Source organism: Rattus rattus, chromosome 5 (genome assembly GCF_011064425.1).
Source record: "Rattus rattus isolate New Zealand chromosome 5, Rrattus_CSIRO_v1, whole genome shotgun sequence".
Lineage (NCBI taxonomy): Eukaryota > Metazoa > Chordata > Mammalia > Rodentia > Muridae > Rattus > Rattus rattus.
In genome coordinates, this window is record NC_046158.1 from 105,054,540 (window position 1) to 105,069,987 (window position 15,448).

Genomic DNA, 15,448 nt, shown 5'->3' on the forward strand with positions numbered 1-15,448 from the left:
AGTCATTAAAGGTCTCCCAATCAAAAATAGCTCAGGTCCAGATGGGTTCAGTGCAGAATTTTATCAGACCTTCATAGAAGACCTTATACCAATACTATCCAAACTTCCATAACATTGAAATAGATGGAACGCTACCGAATTCCTTCTATGAAGCAACAATTACTCTTATACCTAAACCACACCTAGACCCAACAAAGAAAGAGAACTTCAGACAAATTTCCCTTACAAATATCGATGCAAAAATACTCAAAAAAATTTGGGCAAACCGAATCCCAGAGCACATTAAAACAATCATCCATCATGATCAAATAGGCTTCATCCCAGGCATACAGGGATGGTTTAATATATGGAAAACTATCAACGTAATCCATTAAATAAACAAACTGAAAGATAAAAACCACATGACCATTTCATTTGATGCTGAGAAAGCATTTGACAAAATTCAACACCCATGCATGATAAAAATCCTGGAAAGAATAGGAATTCAAGGCCCATACCTAAACATAGAAAAGCCATATACAGCAAAGCAGTAGCTAACATTAAACTAAATGGAGAGAAAATTGAAGCAATCCCACTAAAATCAGGGACTAGACAAGGCTTCCCACTCTCTCCCTACTTATTCAATATAGTTCTTGAAGTTCTAACCAGAGCAATCAGACAACAAAAGGAGATCAAAGGGATACAGATTGGAAAAGAAAAAGTCAAAATATCACTATTTGCAGATGATATGATAGTATATTTAAGTGATCCCAAAAGTTCCACCAGAGAACTACTAAACCTGATAAAAACCTTCAGCAAAGTGGCTGTGTGTAAAAATAATTCAAATAAATCAGTTGCCTTCCTCTACACAAAAAAGAAACTAGTCGAGAAAGAAATTAGGGCAACGACACCCTTCACAATAGTCCCAAATAAAATAAAATACCTCAGTGTGACTTTAACCAAGCAAGTAAAAGATCTGTATGATAAGAACTTCAAGACTCTGAAGAAAGAAATTGAAGAATACCTCAGAAGATGGAAAGATCTCCCATGTTCATGGATTGGCAAGATTAATATAGTAAAAAATGGCCATTTTACCAAAAGCAATCTACAGATTCAATTCAATCCCCATCAAAATATCAATCCAATTCTTCAAAGAGTTAGACTGAACAATTTGCAAATTCATCTGGAATAACAAAAAACCCAGGATAGCTAAAACTTTCCTCAACAATAAAACGACTTCTGTGGGAATCACTATCCCTGAACTCAAGCAGTATTACAGAGCAATAGTGATAAAAACTGCATGGTATTGGTACAGAGACAGACAGATAGACCAGTGGAATAGAATTGAAGACCCAGAAATGAATCCACACACCTATGGGCACTTGATTTTTTACAAAGGAGCCAAAACCATCCAATGGAAAAAAGATAGCATTTTCAGCAAATGGTGCTGGTTCAACTGGAGGTCAACATGTAGAAGAATGCGGATCGATCCATGCTTATCACCCTGTACAAAGCTTAAGTCCAAATGGATCTATGACCTCCACATCAAACCAGATACACTCAAACTAATAGAAGAAAAAGTGGGGAAGAATCTCAAACACATGGGTATTGGAAAAATTTCCTGAACAAAACACCAATGGCTTATGCTCTAAGATCAAGAATCGACAAATGGGATCTCATAAAACTGCAATGTTTCTGTAAGGCAAAAGGATACTGTGGTTAGACAAACGGCAACCAAACAGATTGGGAAAAGATCTTTACCAATCCTACAACTGATAGAGGGCTTATATCCAAAATATACAAAGAACTCAAGAAGTTAGACCATGAGGGAGACAAACAACCTTATTAAAAAATGGGGTTCAGAGCTAAACAAGAATTCAAGAAAGCTGAGGAATGCTGAATGGCTGAGAAGCACCTAAAGAAATGTTCAGCATCTTTAGTCATAAGGGAAATGCAAATCAAATCAACCCTGAGATTACACCTCACACCAATGAGAATGGCTAAGATCAAAAACTCAGCTGACAGCAAATGCTGGCGAGGATGTGGAGAAAGAGGAACACTCCTCCATTGTTGGTAGGATCGCAGACTGGCACAACCGTTCTGGAAATCAGTCTGGAGGTTCCTCAGAAAATTGGACATTGAACTACCTGAGGATTGAGCTATACCACCCTTGGTATATATGATGCCCCAACATATAACAAAGACACGTGCTCCATTATGTTCATACAGCCTTATTTATAATAGCCAGAACCTGGAAAAAACCCAGATGCCCTTCAACAGAGGAATGGATACGGAAAATTTGGTACATCTATACAATGGAATATGACTCCCCTATCAAAAACAATGACTTCATGAAATTCATAGGCAAATGGATGGAACTGGAAAATATCATCCTTAGTGAGGTATCCCAATCACAGAAAAACACACATGGTATGCACTCATTGATAAGTGGATATTAGCCCAAATCCTCGAAGTACCCTAGATGCACAGAACATATGAAACTCAGGAAGGATGATCAAAATGTGAATGCTTCACTCCTTCTTTAAAATGGGAACAAGAATACCCTTGTCAGGGAATAGAGAGGCAAAGATTAAAACAGAGGCAGAAGAGGCATTCAGAGCCTGCCCCAAATGTGGCCCATACATGTACAGCCACCAAACTAGATAAGATGGATGAAGCAAAGAAGAGCAGGCCGACAGGAACCGGATGTAGTTCTCTCCTGAGAGACACACCCAGAATACAACAAATACATAGGTGAATGCCAGCAGCAAACCACTGAACTGAGAACGGGACCCCCTTTGAAGGAATCTTAGAAAGGACTGAAAGAGCTTGAAGGGGCTCGAGACCCCATATGAACAACAATGCCAACCAACCAGAGCTTCCAGGGACTAAGCCACTACCTAAAGACAATACATGGACTGACCCTGGGCTCCAACCTCATAGGTAGCAATGAATAGCCTAGTAAGAGCACCAGTGGAAGGGGAAGTCCGTGGTCCTGCCAAGACTGAACCCCCAGTGAACATGATTGTTGTGGGGAGGGTGGTAATGGGGGGAGGATGGGGAGGGGAACACCCACAGAGAAGGGAGAGGGGGAGGGGTCAGGGGGATGTTGGCCGGGAAACTGGGAAAGGGAATAACAATCGAAATGTAAATAAAAAATAGCCAAGTTAATAAAGATGGAAAAAAAAAAAGATGGAAGTTTGTGCCTCTAGTGGTTGAATTAGGGATAGGTTAGTAGAAGCTGAAGTAGAGGGTGACTCCATAGGGTGACTAGCTGTCTCAACTTATTAGGACCCCTAAAATCTGTCAGACTTTGAGCCAACAACTAGGCAGCATACATGAGCTGGTTTAAGTGCCCGGGTTCATATAGAGCAAAGGACTGCCTGGTCGGTCCTCACTGGGCGAAGTGCCTAACCCTCAAGAGACTTGAGGCTCCAGGGCAAGAGGAGGGCTCGGGTGGGGCGTGGGAATATCCTTTAAAGACAAGATCGATGAGGAGACGAATGAGGAACTGTCTGAGGTAGGACTTGGAGAGATGTAACTTCTTGACTTTAAAAATTAAGATTCATACAATGCTGAGATCAAACCCAAGGCTTTGTGAGTATTCAGTAAGTACTCTCCAAACAGCACTATGTTTTCATAGCTTCCTTTCTTTCTCCTTGTTTTGCGTTACTCTTGTTTACCTAGGACCTGAAGATACATCTTTAATATATTTACTGAGAGCTCTGTAAAGTGTAATTCATGCCCTTTTGTTATATTTGAAGCATATATGAACAGGTAATATACTAATAAATCTTTGAGAAAATAATCTATCTTCTACCCTCTTCTAGTTTTGTTTTTGAAGACAGTTCTTCAGGAGTCTTTCAAACATCCTTGTCTCTTTTGTAATGCTCAAGAATAACCAGAGTATGCAACAGTAGATGAATCACCATGGGATGAAGAGAAAAGCCTGGGATTGGCTGCAGTCTCTACAGAGACAGGGGCCTTCGAAGTTTTAGTTGTCATTTTGCCTCTGGGGTATAGAAGACAATGCTAACTGATTTCTGACTATGCTCATCCAGAAGTAAGGCACATGCGCATGAGATGCTGTGCCAAAGGCAGTTGTCTGAGTCTCTGGGAACCATATACATGTTGAAGTTGATATCTCTCTGTCTTTTGCTGCATTTTATTTCTAAGCCTCCTACATGTAACTGACTTTTGATTTGGATCTAAAATTTGTGTGTAAAATCTTTCATATGTCATTTGAGTCACTTTCAAACTTCAAAACCAAAAGATATATGGAAAACCAGTTAATTCTGTATGTGATAATAGACCTACTTCAGAAGTTCTTGACCTTTAAATGAACTCCTGTGCTATCCATAGGATTCTGGGATTTCATGAAATGCCATGCTTTCAAAGATTACATGTTCATTTACTCAAAACTAATTTTCTATAAGATTGTGAAGGTTCTTTTACCAGGGACACCCTAGGCATTTTCCTTGTCTTCTGTAACATCCATTCCAGAGAGACTCAGACTTGTCTACTGATATTTAGCCCAGATATTAAAACATTCATATCAAACTAGGAACAGTGTAGGTCAGTATATTCTGACCAGAATTATATGCAGGCATTTGATGACATCTGTAAACTCTGAGGCGCTCTTCACATTTCTCCTTGTTTTCTTTTGGACAAAGAGTCACTGAGTCACCCAGACTGGCTTCAAACTCACGATGCTCTACTTGCAGCACTCAGTGCTGAGGTCAGCAGTCATGGCCGCGTTCATTTGTCGTTCCGTAGGAACTTCACTGTGAACACCATAGCTCAAATTCCTGTGGAGCTTCATTTTTACAAATGCAATTCCAAATGTGTCTGTCTTAACACATAACTTACAAAATGCATGTGTGGGAAGGCATACTATGTTTTATTCAATTTAGTAATCAATAAAAATGTAAGACTCAAATCACATTTTAGAAATATAATTCTCTTTTGGAAATCAATCTAGAGATGAATGGAAATGGTTCTACGTGAAGAACCAGCTATTCTACTCCTGGGCATATACCCAAATGGTGCTCCAACATATAACAAGGACACATGCTCCACTATATTCACAGGAACATTATTTATTGTAGGCAGAAGCAGGAAAAAGCCCAGATGCCCTTCAACAGAGGAATGGATACAGAAAATGTGGTACTAATGTACAATGTAGTACTAATCCACTATCAAAAACAGTGGCATCATGAAATTCATAGGTAAATGGATGGAACTAGAAAATATCATCCTGAGTGAGGTAACCCAATCACAGAAAAACACACATGGTATGCACTCACTGGTAAATAAGTATTAGCCCTAAAGCTCAGATTACCCAATGATACAATCTACAGATCACATGAAGATCAAGAAGGATGACCAAAGTGCAGATTCCTCAGTCCTTCTTAGAAAAATGAATTAAAATTATCAAGAGGAAAAAATACAGAGACAAAGTTTGGAGCAGAGGCTGAAGGAAAGTCCATCCAGAGACTGCCCCACCTGGAGATCCAGCCCATATACAATCACCAAGCCCAGATAATATTGCTGATGCCAAGAAGTGCATGCTGACAGGAGCCTGATATAGCTGACTCCTGAGAGACTCTGCCAGAGCATCATAAATAGAGAGGTGAATGTGGGCAGCCAGCAATTGAACCGACAATGTGGTTCTTATTGCAGGAGTTAGAGAAAGGGTTGAAAGAGCTGAAGGGGTTTCACCCCCATAAGAACAGCAATGTCAACCAACAACTGCAATCCAAAGAGCATACATGGAAAGACTCATGGTTCCAGCTGCATATGTAGCAGAGGATGGACTTGTTGGGCATCAATAGGAGGAGAAGCCCTTGATCCTATCTGCAGGGATGTAGAAAGGGATCAGTGGATGGGTGGGGAACGCCCTTATGGAAGAAGGGGGATGGGACAGGGGGGTTATGGATGGGAAATTGTGAAAGTGAATAACATTCAAAATGTAAATTTATAAAATCCAACAAAAAAGAAAATGAAACAAAAATGTAATATGATTCCATTTACTGAAAACACTTATTGGGTACTTTACATGAAGTCATGTTGTTCTTCAAATCATACTAATAATTTATACTGTGTGTTTGTGTGAGGAAGAGGGAGAAGGAGAGGGAAAGGGAGAGGGAGAGGGAGAGGAGAGAGAGAGATGCTGATGTCAGAGGAAACCTTTCAAGACATAGTATTTTCCAAGCACCATCTGTGTTCTAAGGGATTGAACTCAGGTTCTCAGATTTGATAGCAAGTGTCTTTATTCAGTGAAACATTTTCTCAACTCAAGTATAGGTTTCTTTTCCATTTCTTGTCTTTGAATTTTATATTTTCATTAATAGAACTATTCTTTTAGTTTCCCAAATAGGAAACCTAAATATGATTCTAGATGTCTCCATATCCCAACAAGGTTGGATCTCTCACACTTTTTTTCAAACCACCAAATACCAAACTGTTTCTAAATGTCACTACTTCACCCTAACTTTGTTTTCTCCACTTTCCCTTTTTAACTCCATTTTCCACACTATTTTCAAACTACCCTATCAAGATGCACATCTGACTACAACCCAAGCCCTGGACAGGCTGGGGCAGAAGTGTTACATGTTTGAGGTCAGGTTGGGTTATACAGAAAGACGCTACCCACCAAAAAGAGAGGAAAAAAACCCAAATACTTCAAATTCAACATAGAATTATAAACAAAGCATGTATCTCACTAAATTCCCTACTCTTTTTTTAAGAAATCATTTATGTACGGAATGTGTTATAACTAAACCCTCCCCTATTTTCCAACCCTACCAGGTCCATCTTATTTTCCTTCATTTTTCCATCAAACTATATATTTGCTAGGATAATCCACAATTGCCCTCTCTACTTCACTCCATAACTGAGAAAATGCCAGAAGTAAGCTATTGTTTTTCTTTTCGTTGGTCATGTTTACTGGATGGTTAGTCCACAGACATACTTGCTATCCACATGACAGATTTAGTTAAGAATAATGCTCTTTTATTATGTATCTAGAGTAAAAATGAATGTAAGGTGGGCTCAATATATTCTGGACCACAGATGAATGGCAAATGTTGGGTCATTTAATAAATTGAAACTGTAAAAGTTACTCTGGTCCTTTGTGGTAGATACTTAGGCTTTCACGGATCAGCCGTTAAGGTAGAATTATAATTAAATACCTATGCTAATACATCAAATTTACACTCATATCAATGTGACAATATAAAATTTTCTTGATTATGCATGGATTTATCATGTATATTATACAAGGTAAAAATAAGGTTTCTTTTAAAGTTATGTTGTTTCTGGCACATATATACCCACATTTGCTATTTAAGGAGCAACATATACAATTCAAGAGCTGGTTGCACTTTTGAAGTTAAAGTGAGAATAAGTTTTTCATCCATACATGTTTCACAAAAAAGAAAAGAAAAATAAAGACAAGGAAAAATTATTCATATATAAATTTTAACAATGTAAATATTTTCTACTTATATTTACTACAATAAAACATTGGAATCATGTGCTGTAATAATTTGACATATTTCTAAGTATATCATTTTAATGTACTAACTTTTCCATATTCATGGCAATTATATACTTACTTCAACACAATCATGAAGGATGGTACACTACAAAAATTAGAAAAAACTGTGGCAGCAAAGTAAAAGGCAAAAAGCAAAGGTAATGTAAGGCATTTGGTATTACATCTTCCAGAAACAGCATCAAAAAATTGACCATCGTCATCAGCAGCTGTCAATCCTTCTTTAATGCAAGAACAATTGTAGTATGCCTATTAATATTGAAAATAAAAATAGTATTTCAGAAAAAGCCAGCATATAATACTTTTATGATTATAAGAGTAAATATTAAATTAATATTCAAAAGATATTTCCCAGGGTTTTTTTTCCTACTGCTTTTATACTTTTTTATTTAGTGATATTAAAATACAATCATCTAATTTTCCCCTTTATTTCCTCTTCTCAAACTTTTTTTGTCCCTAATTGAAATTAGTAGCCTCTTTCTCTTTGTTTTATATATTTGTACTGATACATATTCATATACATATATATATGTATAAATAAATGTATGTATATAAAATATATGTGTATGTAAATTCAACTTGCTTAGTCAGTATAATATTAATTGTATGTACAGTTTTGAGGCTGACCATGGGGTATTAGACATCCAGTTGGTGTGCTCGTCATGAAGAAGTCTATCTTACTTGTTCTCAGCACTCATTTAAGAAGATTATACTACATAGCCTGGAACTCAGAGAGGTCTGTCTGTCTCAGCATACAGAAAACAGGAATTAAGGCATATGCCATCACACTGACCTTAGATTGCTTACTTTTAATGACATTCTCATACTAAACCTAATATTCATTACTTACAAGAACAAATTTAGTTGAAAAAATCTGAGATATTTTGCTTGCCAGTGAATCACAAGTAGGTGTTTGTGAGTATATGAGAGTAAGACAGTTTTACAAATTTTAGAAATACTAGTCACTTTATGTAAGTCATTAAGACAAAACAGCAACGAACAGATTAGTAAAAGATCTTTTATCAATCCTACATCTGATCGAGGCTGATATTCAATATATACAAAGAACTTAAGAAGTTAGATTCCAGAAAGACAAATAACCCTATTAGAAAATGTGGTACGGAGCTAAACAAAGAATTCTCAGCTGAGGAATATTGAATGGGTGAGAAGTACCTAAAGAAATGTTCAACATTCTTAATTATCAGGGAAACGCAAATCAAAACAACCCTGAGATTCCCCCCTCATACCAGTCAGAATACCTAAGATCAAAAACTCAGGTGACAATAGATGCTGACAAAGATGTGGAGAAAGAGGAACACTCCTCCATTGTTGGTGGGATTGTAAACTGGTACAACCACTCTGGAAATCAGTCTGGAGGTTATGGATGAATATTATCCTGAGTGAGTTAACCCAATTACAAAAAAAAGACACATGGTATGCACCCCCTGATAAGTGGATATTAGGGATATTAGGCCAAACGCTCGAATTACCCAAGATACAATCCACAGATCACATGAAGCTCAAGAAGAAGGACAACCAAATTGTGCATGCTTTAGTCTTTCTTAAAAAGGGGGAACAAAAGTATTCATAGGAGGGTATGGGAAGACAAAGTTTGGAGCAGAAACTAAAGAAATGGCCATTCAGAGCCTGCCCCACCTGAGGACCCAGGCCATATATACATAGCCACCAAACCTAGACAGTATAGATGAAGCCAAGAAGTTCATGCTAATAGGAGCCTTATATAGCTCTCTCCTGACAGGCTCAGCCAGAGTGTGACAAATACAGACAGGAATGCTAGCAGCAAACTATTGAAACCATTGGAGGAATTAGAGCAAGGACTGAAGTAGCTGAAGGGGCTTACAACCCCATAAGAACAATACTAAGCAATCAGAGTTCCCAGGTACTAAACCACTACCCAAAGGGTACACATGCACCAACCACGGGCTCCAACTGAATATGTAGCAGAGGATGGCCTTGTTGGGCACCAATGGGAGAAGAATCCCTTGTTCCTTTCAAGGCTGAGCCCCCCCAGTGTATGGGAATGTTAGAGTAGGGAAGCAGGAAGGGGAGTGTTTAGGGAGTGGGAATACCCATAAAGAAGGAGAGTTGGATGGAATAAGGGGCTTACAGACAGGAAACCAGAAACAGAAATAACATTTGAAATGTAAATAAAAAATATTCAATTGAAAAATGTAAGTCATTAATATTGGATGTCAACATAAATTAAAGACAATTAAAGGTAATAAAATTATTCATCTTATTAATTAATTACATGTTATCTAAGATTTGAAATGTGGACAATAATGTGACTATGAAAATTGTATAATAATGTTAAAACTATGTTTTGTATATAATCATGAACAGAACTGATTTTTACTAAGCAGAGTAAAAACATTATTTCAGAGATAATATTTTGTAATAACAAGTATTGGGGAGGAATACACACACACACACACACACACACACACACACACACACACGGCCCATAACCCCTATAATCACGAGTGAAATAGAGAAGTCATTGGGATTCTCCAAACCAAGAAGAAAAAAAGAAAACACAAAGTACAGAGACATATATTTAGTGAAGAATTCTACAAGATTTCCAGAGTTTATACCCATATTCCTTGAATACTTGAAATATACCATATTCCTTGAATACAAAATGGAACCAAAAGAAATATAGACCAATTCGTTTCTTGAGGCCAGTGTTACCCTGATAATAAAACAAAATAAGGACTCATGGAAGAAAGAAAATTACAGATCAATTTTCCACATGAGGATAGACATAAAAGTAGTCAATAAAATACTTGCAAACCAAATCCAAGAACACATTAAAATGATTAACTATCATGATAACTAGACTTAACTCTAGAGATGTGTATGGTTGGACATAGGAAAATTAGCAAATGTAATCAGTCATATACAGAAAATGAAGAAAAACTCACAAGATAACCTCATTAGATGCCTAAAATACTTGACAACATACAACACCCTTTAAAGCAAGAGGTTCAGAGAATTTGTGGATAAAAGGGACATACTCAAACATAACAAATGCAGTTTACAGCAAACCCATTGCCAATATCACATTGAATGGAGAGAAATCCAAAGCAATTGCACTAAAATTAGGAACAACACTAGACTCCCCTCTCTCTTCTTAATTAAGCAATAGAATATTTTAAGTTTTACCTAGAGCAAAAATACATGGAAGGAGAGGGAGGGATTACAAATCTGGAAAGAAGTCAAAGTATATTATAGTTACAGATGATATGATAGTACATGTCAGCAATCTGAATATTTTGCTTTCAATAGCTGATTAAAAAAATGTCAGGATAGTATCTGGGCACAAAATTAATTTAAACAAATGAAGAGCCCTTCTATGTCCAAATGGACAAATTGGTTGAGAAGGAAACAGGGACACAAAACATTACTAGCCAAAAATAACCTAAAATATCTTGGTGTAACTCTAAAGAAGCCAGTTAGAGACTTCAAATCTTTAAGAAAGAAAATGATGAAAATATCAGAGGATGGAAATTATTTCCATGATCATGAATCAATATACTTAACATGGTAAAAAATGTTAATCCAAACAAAATAAATCCATATAATCATGCAATCCTCATCAAATGTCTAACATAAGCATTTACAGAGCCTGAAAAAACAATTCTTAACTTCAAATGGAAATACAACAATGGAGTATAGCCATAATAATCCTGAGAAATAAAAGAACTGTTGGAGATATCATGACCCTTTTATAAAATTGTACTGTAGAGATGTGTTCTCTCTAAAAGTACATGATTTCATACAAGAAAACACATTGATCAATGAAGTAAAATTGTAGAACCACACATTAATCCATACAGACATTTGATTTTTAGATAAAGAAGGTAGAAATACACACTGGAAAACATAAAGTATCATCAAGTGATACAGTTCAAACTGGATATCTGCATTTAGAAGAATACCAAAAGACCAGTATTTATCACTCTGCATGAAATTCAGGTTCAAATGGATCAAATCCCTCAACATAAAGCAACACACACTACGTCTGATAGAAGAGAAAAATGGAACATCCTTGAATGCAATGATAAAAGGAGTCAACTTTCTGAACAAAACATAGATAGTGTAATCACTAAACTCATCAGTCAATAACTAGCACTTCATGTAACTAAAATATTTCCGTAAGAAAAAGAAAACCAGCAGTATGAAAAAAAGCAAACTAAACAATTGGAAGAAATGTGTATGAACTCCACATCCACTAAAGTTCTCCTATTCAAATACTTAAGCAACTCAAAAAATTACATATTATACCAAAATAATCCAATTAAAATGGTGCATAATTCAACATAGAATTTTCAAAAAGGAATTTCAAATGGCCAAGATTTACATAAAGAAATGTTCAACACCCTTAGCCATCAGGTAAATGTTAATCAAAACATCTCTGAAATTTCATCTGTCAGAATCACTAAGATGAATAATACTGAAAGGACGCTCCGTCCTACCACAGGGAGAATTGCTCAACTATGTTCACTATGGCTTTATGTGTAATAGCCAGAAACAGCAATCAACCTAGATGTTACTCAACAGAATAAAGGATGTGGTACATTTACACAAGGGAATATTACTCAGCTGTTCAAAAGGTGACACCATGAAATTTGTTGGCAAATGAATGGTACTAAGAAAACATCCTGTTTGAGGTAGCCCATACCAGATGTCAGTCATGATATATACTAATTATAAGTGAATATTAGCATTTTGTAAGTGATAATCAAGCTACAATTCAGAGACCCTGAAAGTTAAGAAGAATAAGAAAATCTACCTTTTCCTTCCTTAGTGGTTTTGAAGCTCTGCAGCCTGCAAAGCAGGCAGAGAAATATTGTTTCTCATCTCTTCCACATATAGTACTATAGTCAGTCATCATGCAACCACAGTGCTCATTGCACGGAGCTGTGAGGTTTCCAAGTTTGCCAAGGCTATGAAGTTGAGATTTAACACAATTATGATACCATCATTTAAGTTGTTAATGTATACACTAAGGTATCCACAAGATCCACAAATATGCCCTTTAAAATATTTTTACAGGTTTACTAAGATATAAAAACATAATAAATGCACATTCAAGAATGTACCCCTTTATAAAAAGCAAAGACTTAGTTCTTAAGGATACATTCTGCTCTTTCAGAGGATCAAAATTCCATTCCCAACATCCACATGGCAGTTCACAACCATTTCTAACTCCAATTCCAAGGAGTCTGATGTCCTCTTATGGTCTCTCTTGACACCAGACAGGCATATAATACATATAAACAAACATTCAGGTGAATACTCAAACACAAAAACTAAACATAAATAAATCTTAAAATGTGTACCACTTTTATTTTTATGCTATAATAAAATTTTCACCAGAGACTTAACAAACAAAATCATAACTGCTTAAAATCAGCTGACTTCCCCACTACAAAAATTTACTTTATGACTTTCCTACTTACTTACTTATACATTATTACTTATTAGAACACTCTTACTGTTTATCTATTGGGATTTTATAAAGACAAATCATACAATACTCATATTTTCTTTGCTTTTTGCATTAATTATGTTTATCTTGTCTCTAAGGACATGTGATTTCATGTGTAGTAAAAGTAGAAATTTTAAGTAGTTTGAATGTTGCTAATGTACTTGTGTTAGAATTTATTTGTGTATGTATGTGTGTCTCCATGCATGCATACATACATGCAAGCGTGTGTGTGTGTGTGTGTGTGTGTGTGTGTTTTGCTAGAATATATGTGTGTGAACCCTGTGAATGCAGAATCCATGGAAGCAGCAAACAAATTGCATTAAATCTATTTGGACTATAGATAATACAGTTATCAACTTCCATGTATTAGAAAACAAACCTGGGTCTCTAGCAGAAGAACAAGTGTTCTTAAATTATTGGAAAAATTTTCCAAAGTGGTTTATTGTTAGGAGCCCAAAGTTCTTGAGATCACCTAGTCTCACAGAGACTTGAAGTGCAAAGTTGGAGGTTGGAAGGATACAAAGGGAGGACCTGATCTGCTCAAGGGAGAAGGGAATGAGAGATGTGGGAAGGATTATGGATTTAGTGATGGTGTGGGGGTGGTCTGTGAGCAGGATATAAAATGAAAGGGTAAAACAAAACAAAACAAAACAAAACAAAATTAAATTTTTAAAAAAAGAAGTGAAGTTGACATCATGTTTTATAGCCTCATGGTCAGCTCCAGTAGCATTAATTGAATAGAGGTTTGTCATATGCTGTCCCACTGCAGTTGAAAGTGCTATTATTCTCTTCTGTCATTTCACTTGCTCAGTCCTTTGGTTTTCAGTTACATTTATGTTGTCCAATATTTAATATTAACTCATTGCAAGTACTTTGAACTTTAGGTATTTAACCTAAACTGTCTATGTGCATGATCAAATATACTTCAAGTTTATTATGTGATGTCTAGAAGATACACACATTAGTTCAAGAACACAAGGTGAAACCATGTTACACATATAAGAGTAAAATCTGTTACTTTCTACATACCCTAACACAAAGCTCTAGTTTTGATGGTAAATCACTAATAAATGCATGGTAAACAAATGTATCTATATGAGATATGTAGCCTTAATATAAAAAGTAAAAACATGTTTGATATTTCATTTACACGATTAATATTTCTAAAAGTTATTTAAATAATTACTGAAATATTAGTATAGAAAATATGCTTTTAGTTACTAATAAAGTATAAAGACTACAAATGTATATTTACCCATCATAATCATCATCGATTCCAGCAAAGCCTGCTGTTTCACACGACCAAAAAAAGGTTAATAGGAAAAGTACAACTGATATAAATGATGACACCATCATAAATTTCAATACAACTTTAGTTGACATTTGCAATCTGTCAACAATATAGCCTCCAAGAAAACGGCCAATTAAAGTTCCTGGAAGGACAGTCATTCCTGAGAAAGGAAAATAAAACACTGTTAAATATAATCTATTGAGAGTTACCAATATGTACACATAGATAACCTTCCCTCTAGTATAGAAGAGATTTTAAAACAAACCAAGGGACAGAAAACTCTAGAAGATATCTTATTTGAATAAATCTGGACTTATGAAATATACAAACTGTGGACAGCTATGGAGCTATTATAGGTCTGCAGGTTCTGGCAGAGATGGTGATGATTTACTTCTAAACACCAAGTACCTCAGACAAGCAAAGAAACAGCTCATTCCACATAGAGATTAGGAGTTGCCTTACTGAGAGATAATACATCCACTTGGATGTATGGTCTATTTCTAAAGACTTAATTGAAATAATAGGGTTTTTCAAGCATCCTGTGAACAAGAATTGGATGACCTGACTCACTGGGACTTCCCATACAGGGTCAACATGAACATTTTTATAACAACCTTTGACTCTCAAGTGTCCACAATAATCTTGTTTATTTTCTACTTAAACATAAGTATTCAGAAAGAGGAAGTCACAAGAATATGAACTGGAGAAGAGCAAAAGAAGAGAATTAGAAAGGTAAGTATAAATAGTGAACTCACACACTAATACAATCCAATCAGCTCCCAATGTAGGTCACTGTGTATAAATGTAATAGATAGAGAACAAAATACCAATAGCAACACAAATAAAAGAATAATAAATACATAGAAATGAAAGGTTTCTTTAAAAAGAAAAAATTAAGAAGAGGGAAAATAAAGGTTGGTGTTTGAGAAAAAAAACAAATACTATGAGGTTAATAAAACTGAAACACACAACTGATAAAATAGGGGAAGTTCATGTCCAAGGCAGGTGATAGGGACACTGAAAAATAGCTGTCTTTTGGTGGACTGGAACAAACAATAGGCATGGGATTTTTCATGGTACGAAGAATGAGTGAGAACTGGAAACT

General features: G+C 35.9%; 1 protein-coding gene across 1 annotated transcript in view; it reads right to left on the reverse strand.

Moving 5' to 3' along the window:
- The window catches only part of LOC116900616 (solute carrier organic anion transporter family member 6A1-like), a 49,208-nt gene extending 34,711 nt beyond the window's left edge, over positions 1–14,497 (reverse strand). Inside the window, exons 1-3 of the mRNA XM_032902335.1 lie at positions 14,308–14,497; positions 12,354–12,507; positions 7,599–7,786 (exon numbers count right to left, since the gene is read on the reverse strand). Of these exons, the coding sequence (XP_032758226.1) occupies positions 7,599–7,786; positions 12,354–12,507; positions 14,308–14,435 (470 nt within the window). The 5' untranslated portion in view covers positions 14,436–14,497. The remainder of the gene's footprint in view (positions 1–7,598; positions 7,787–12,353; positions 12,508–14,307) is intronic.
- Between the last annotated feature and the right edge of the window lie 951 nt (positions 14,498–15,448).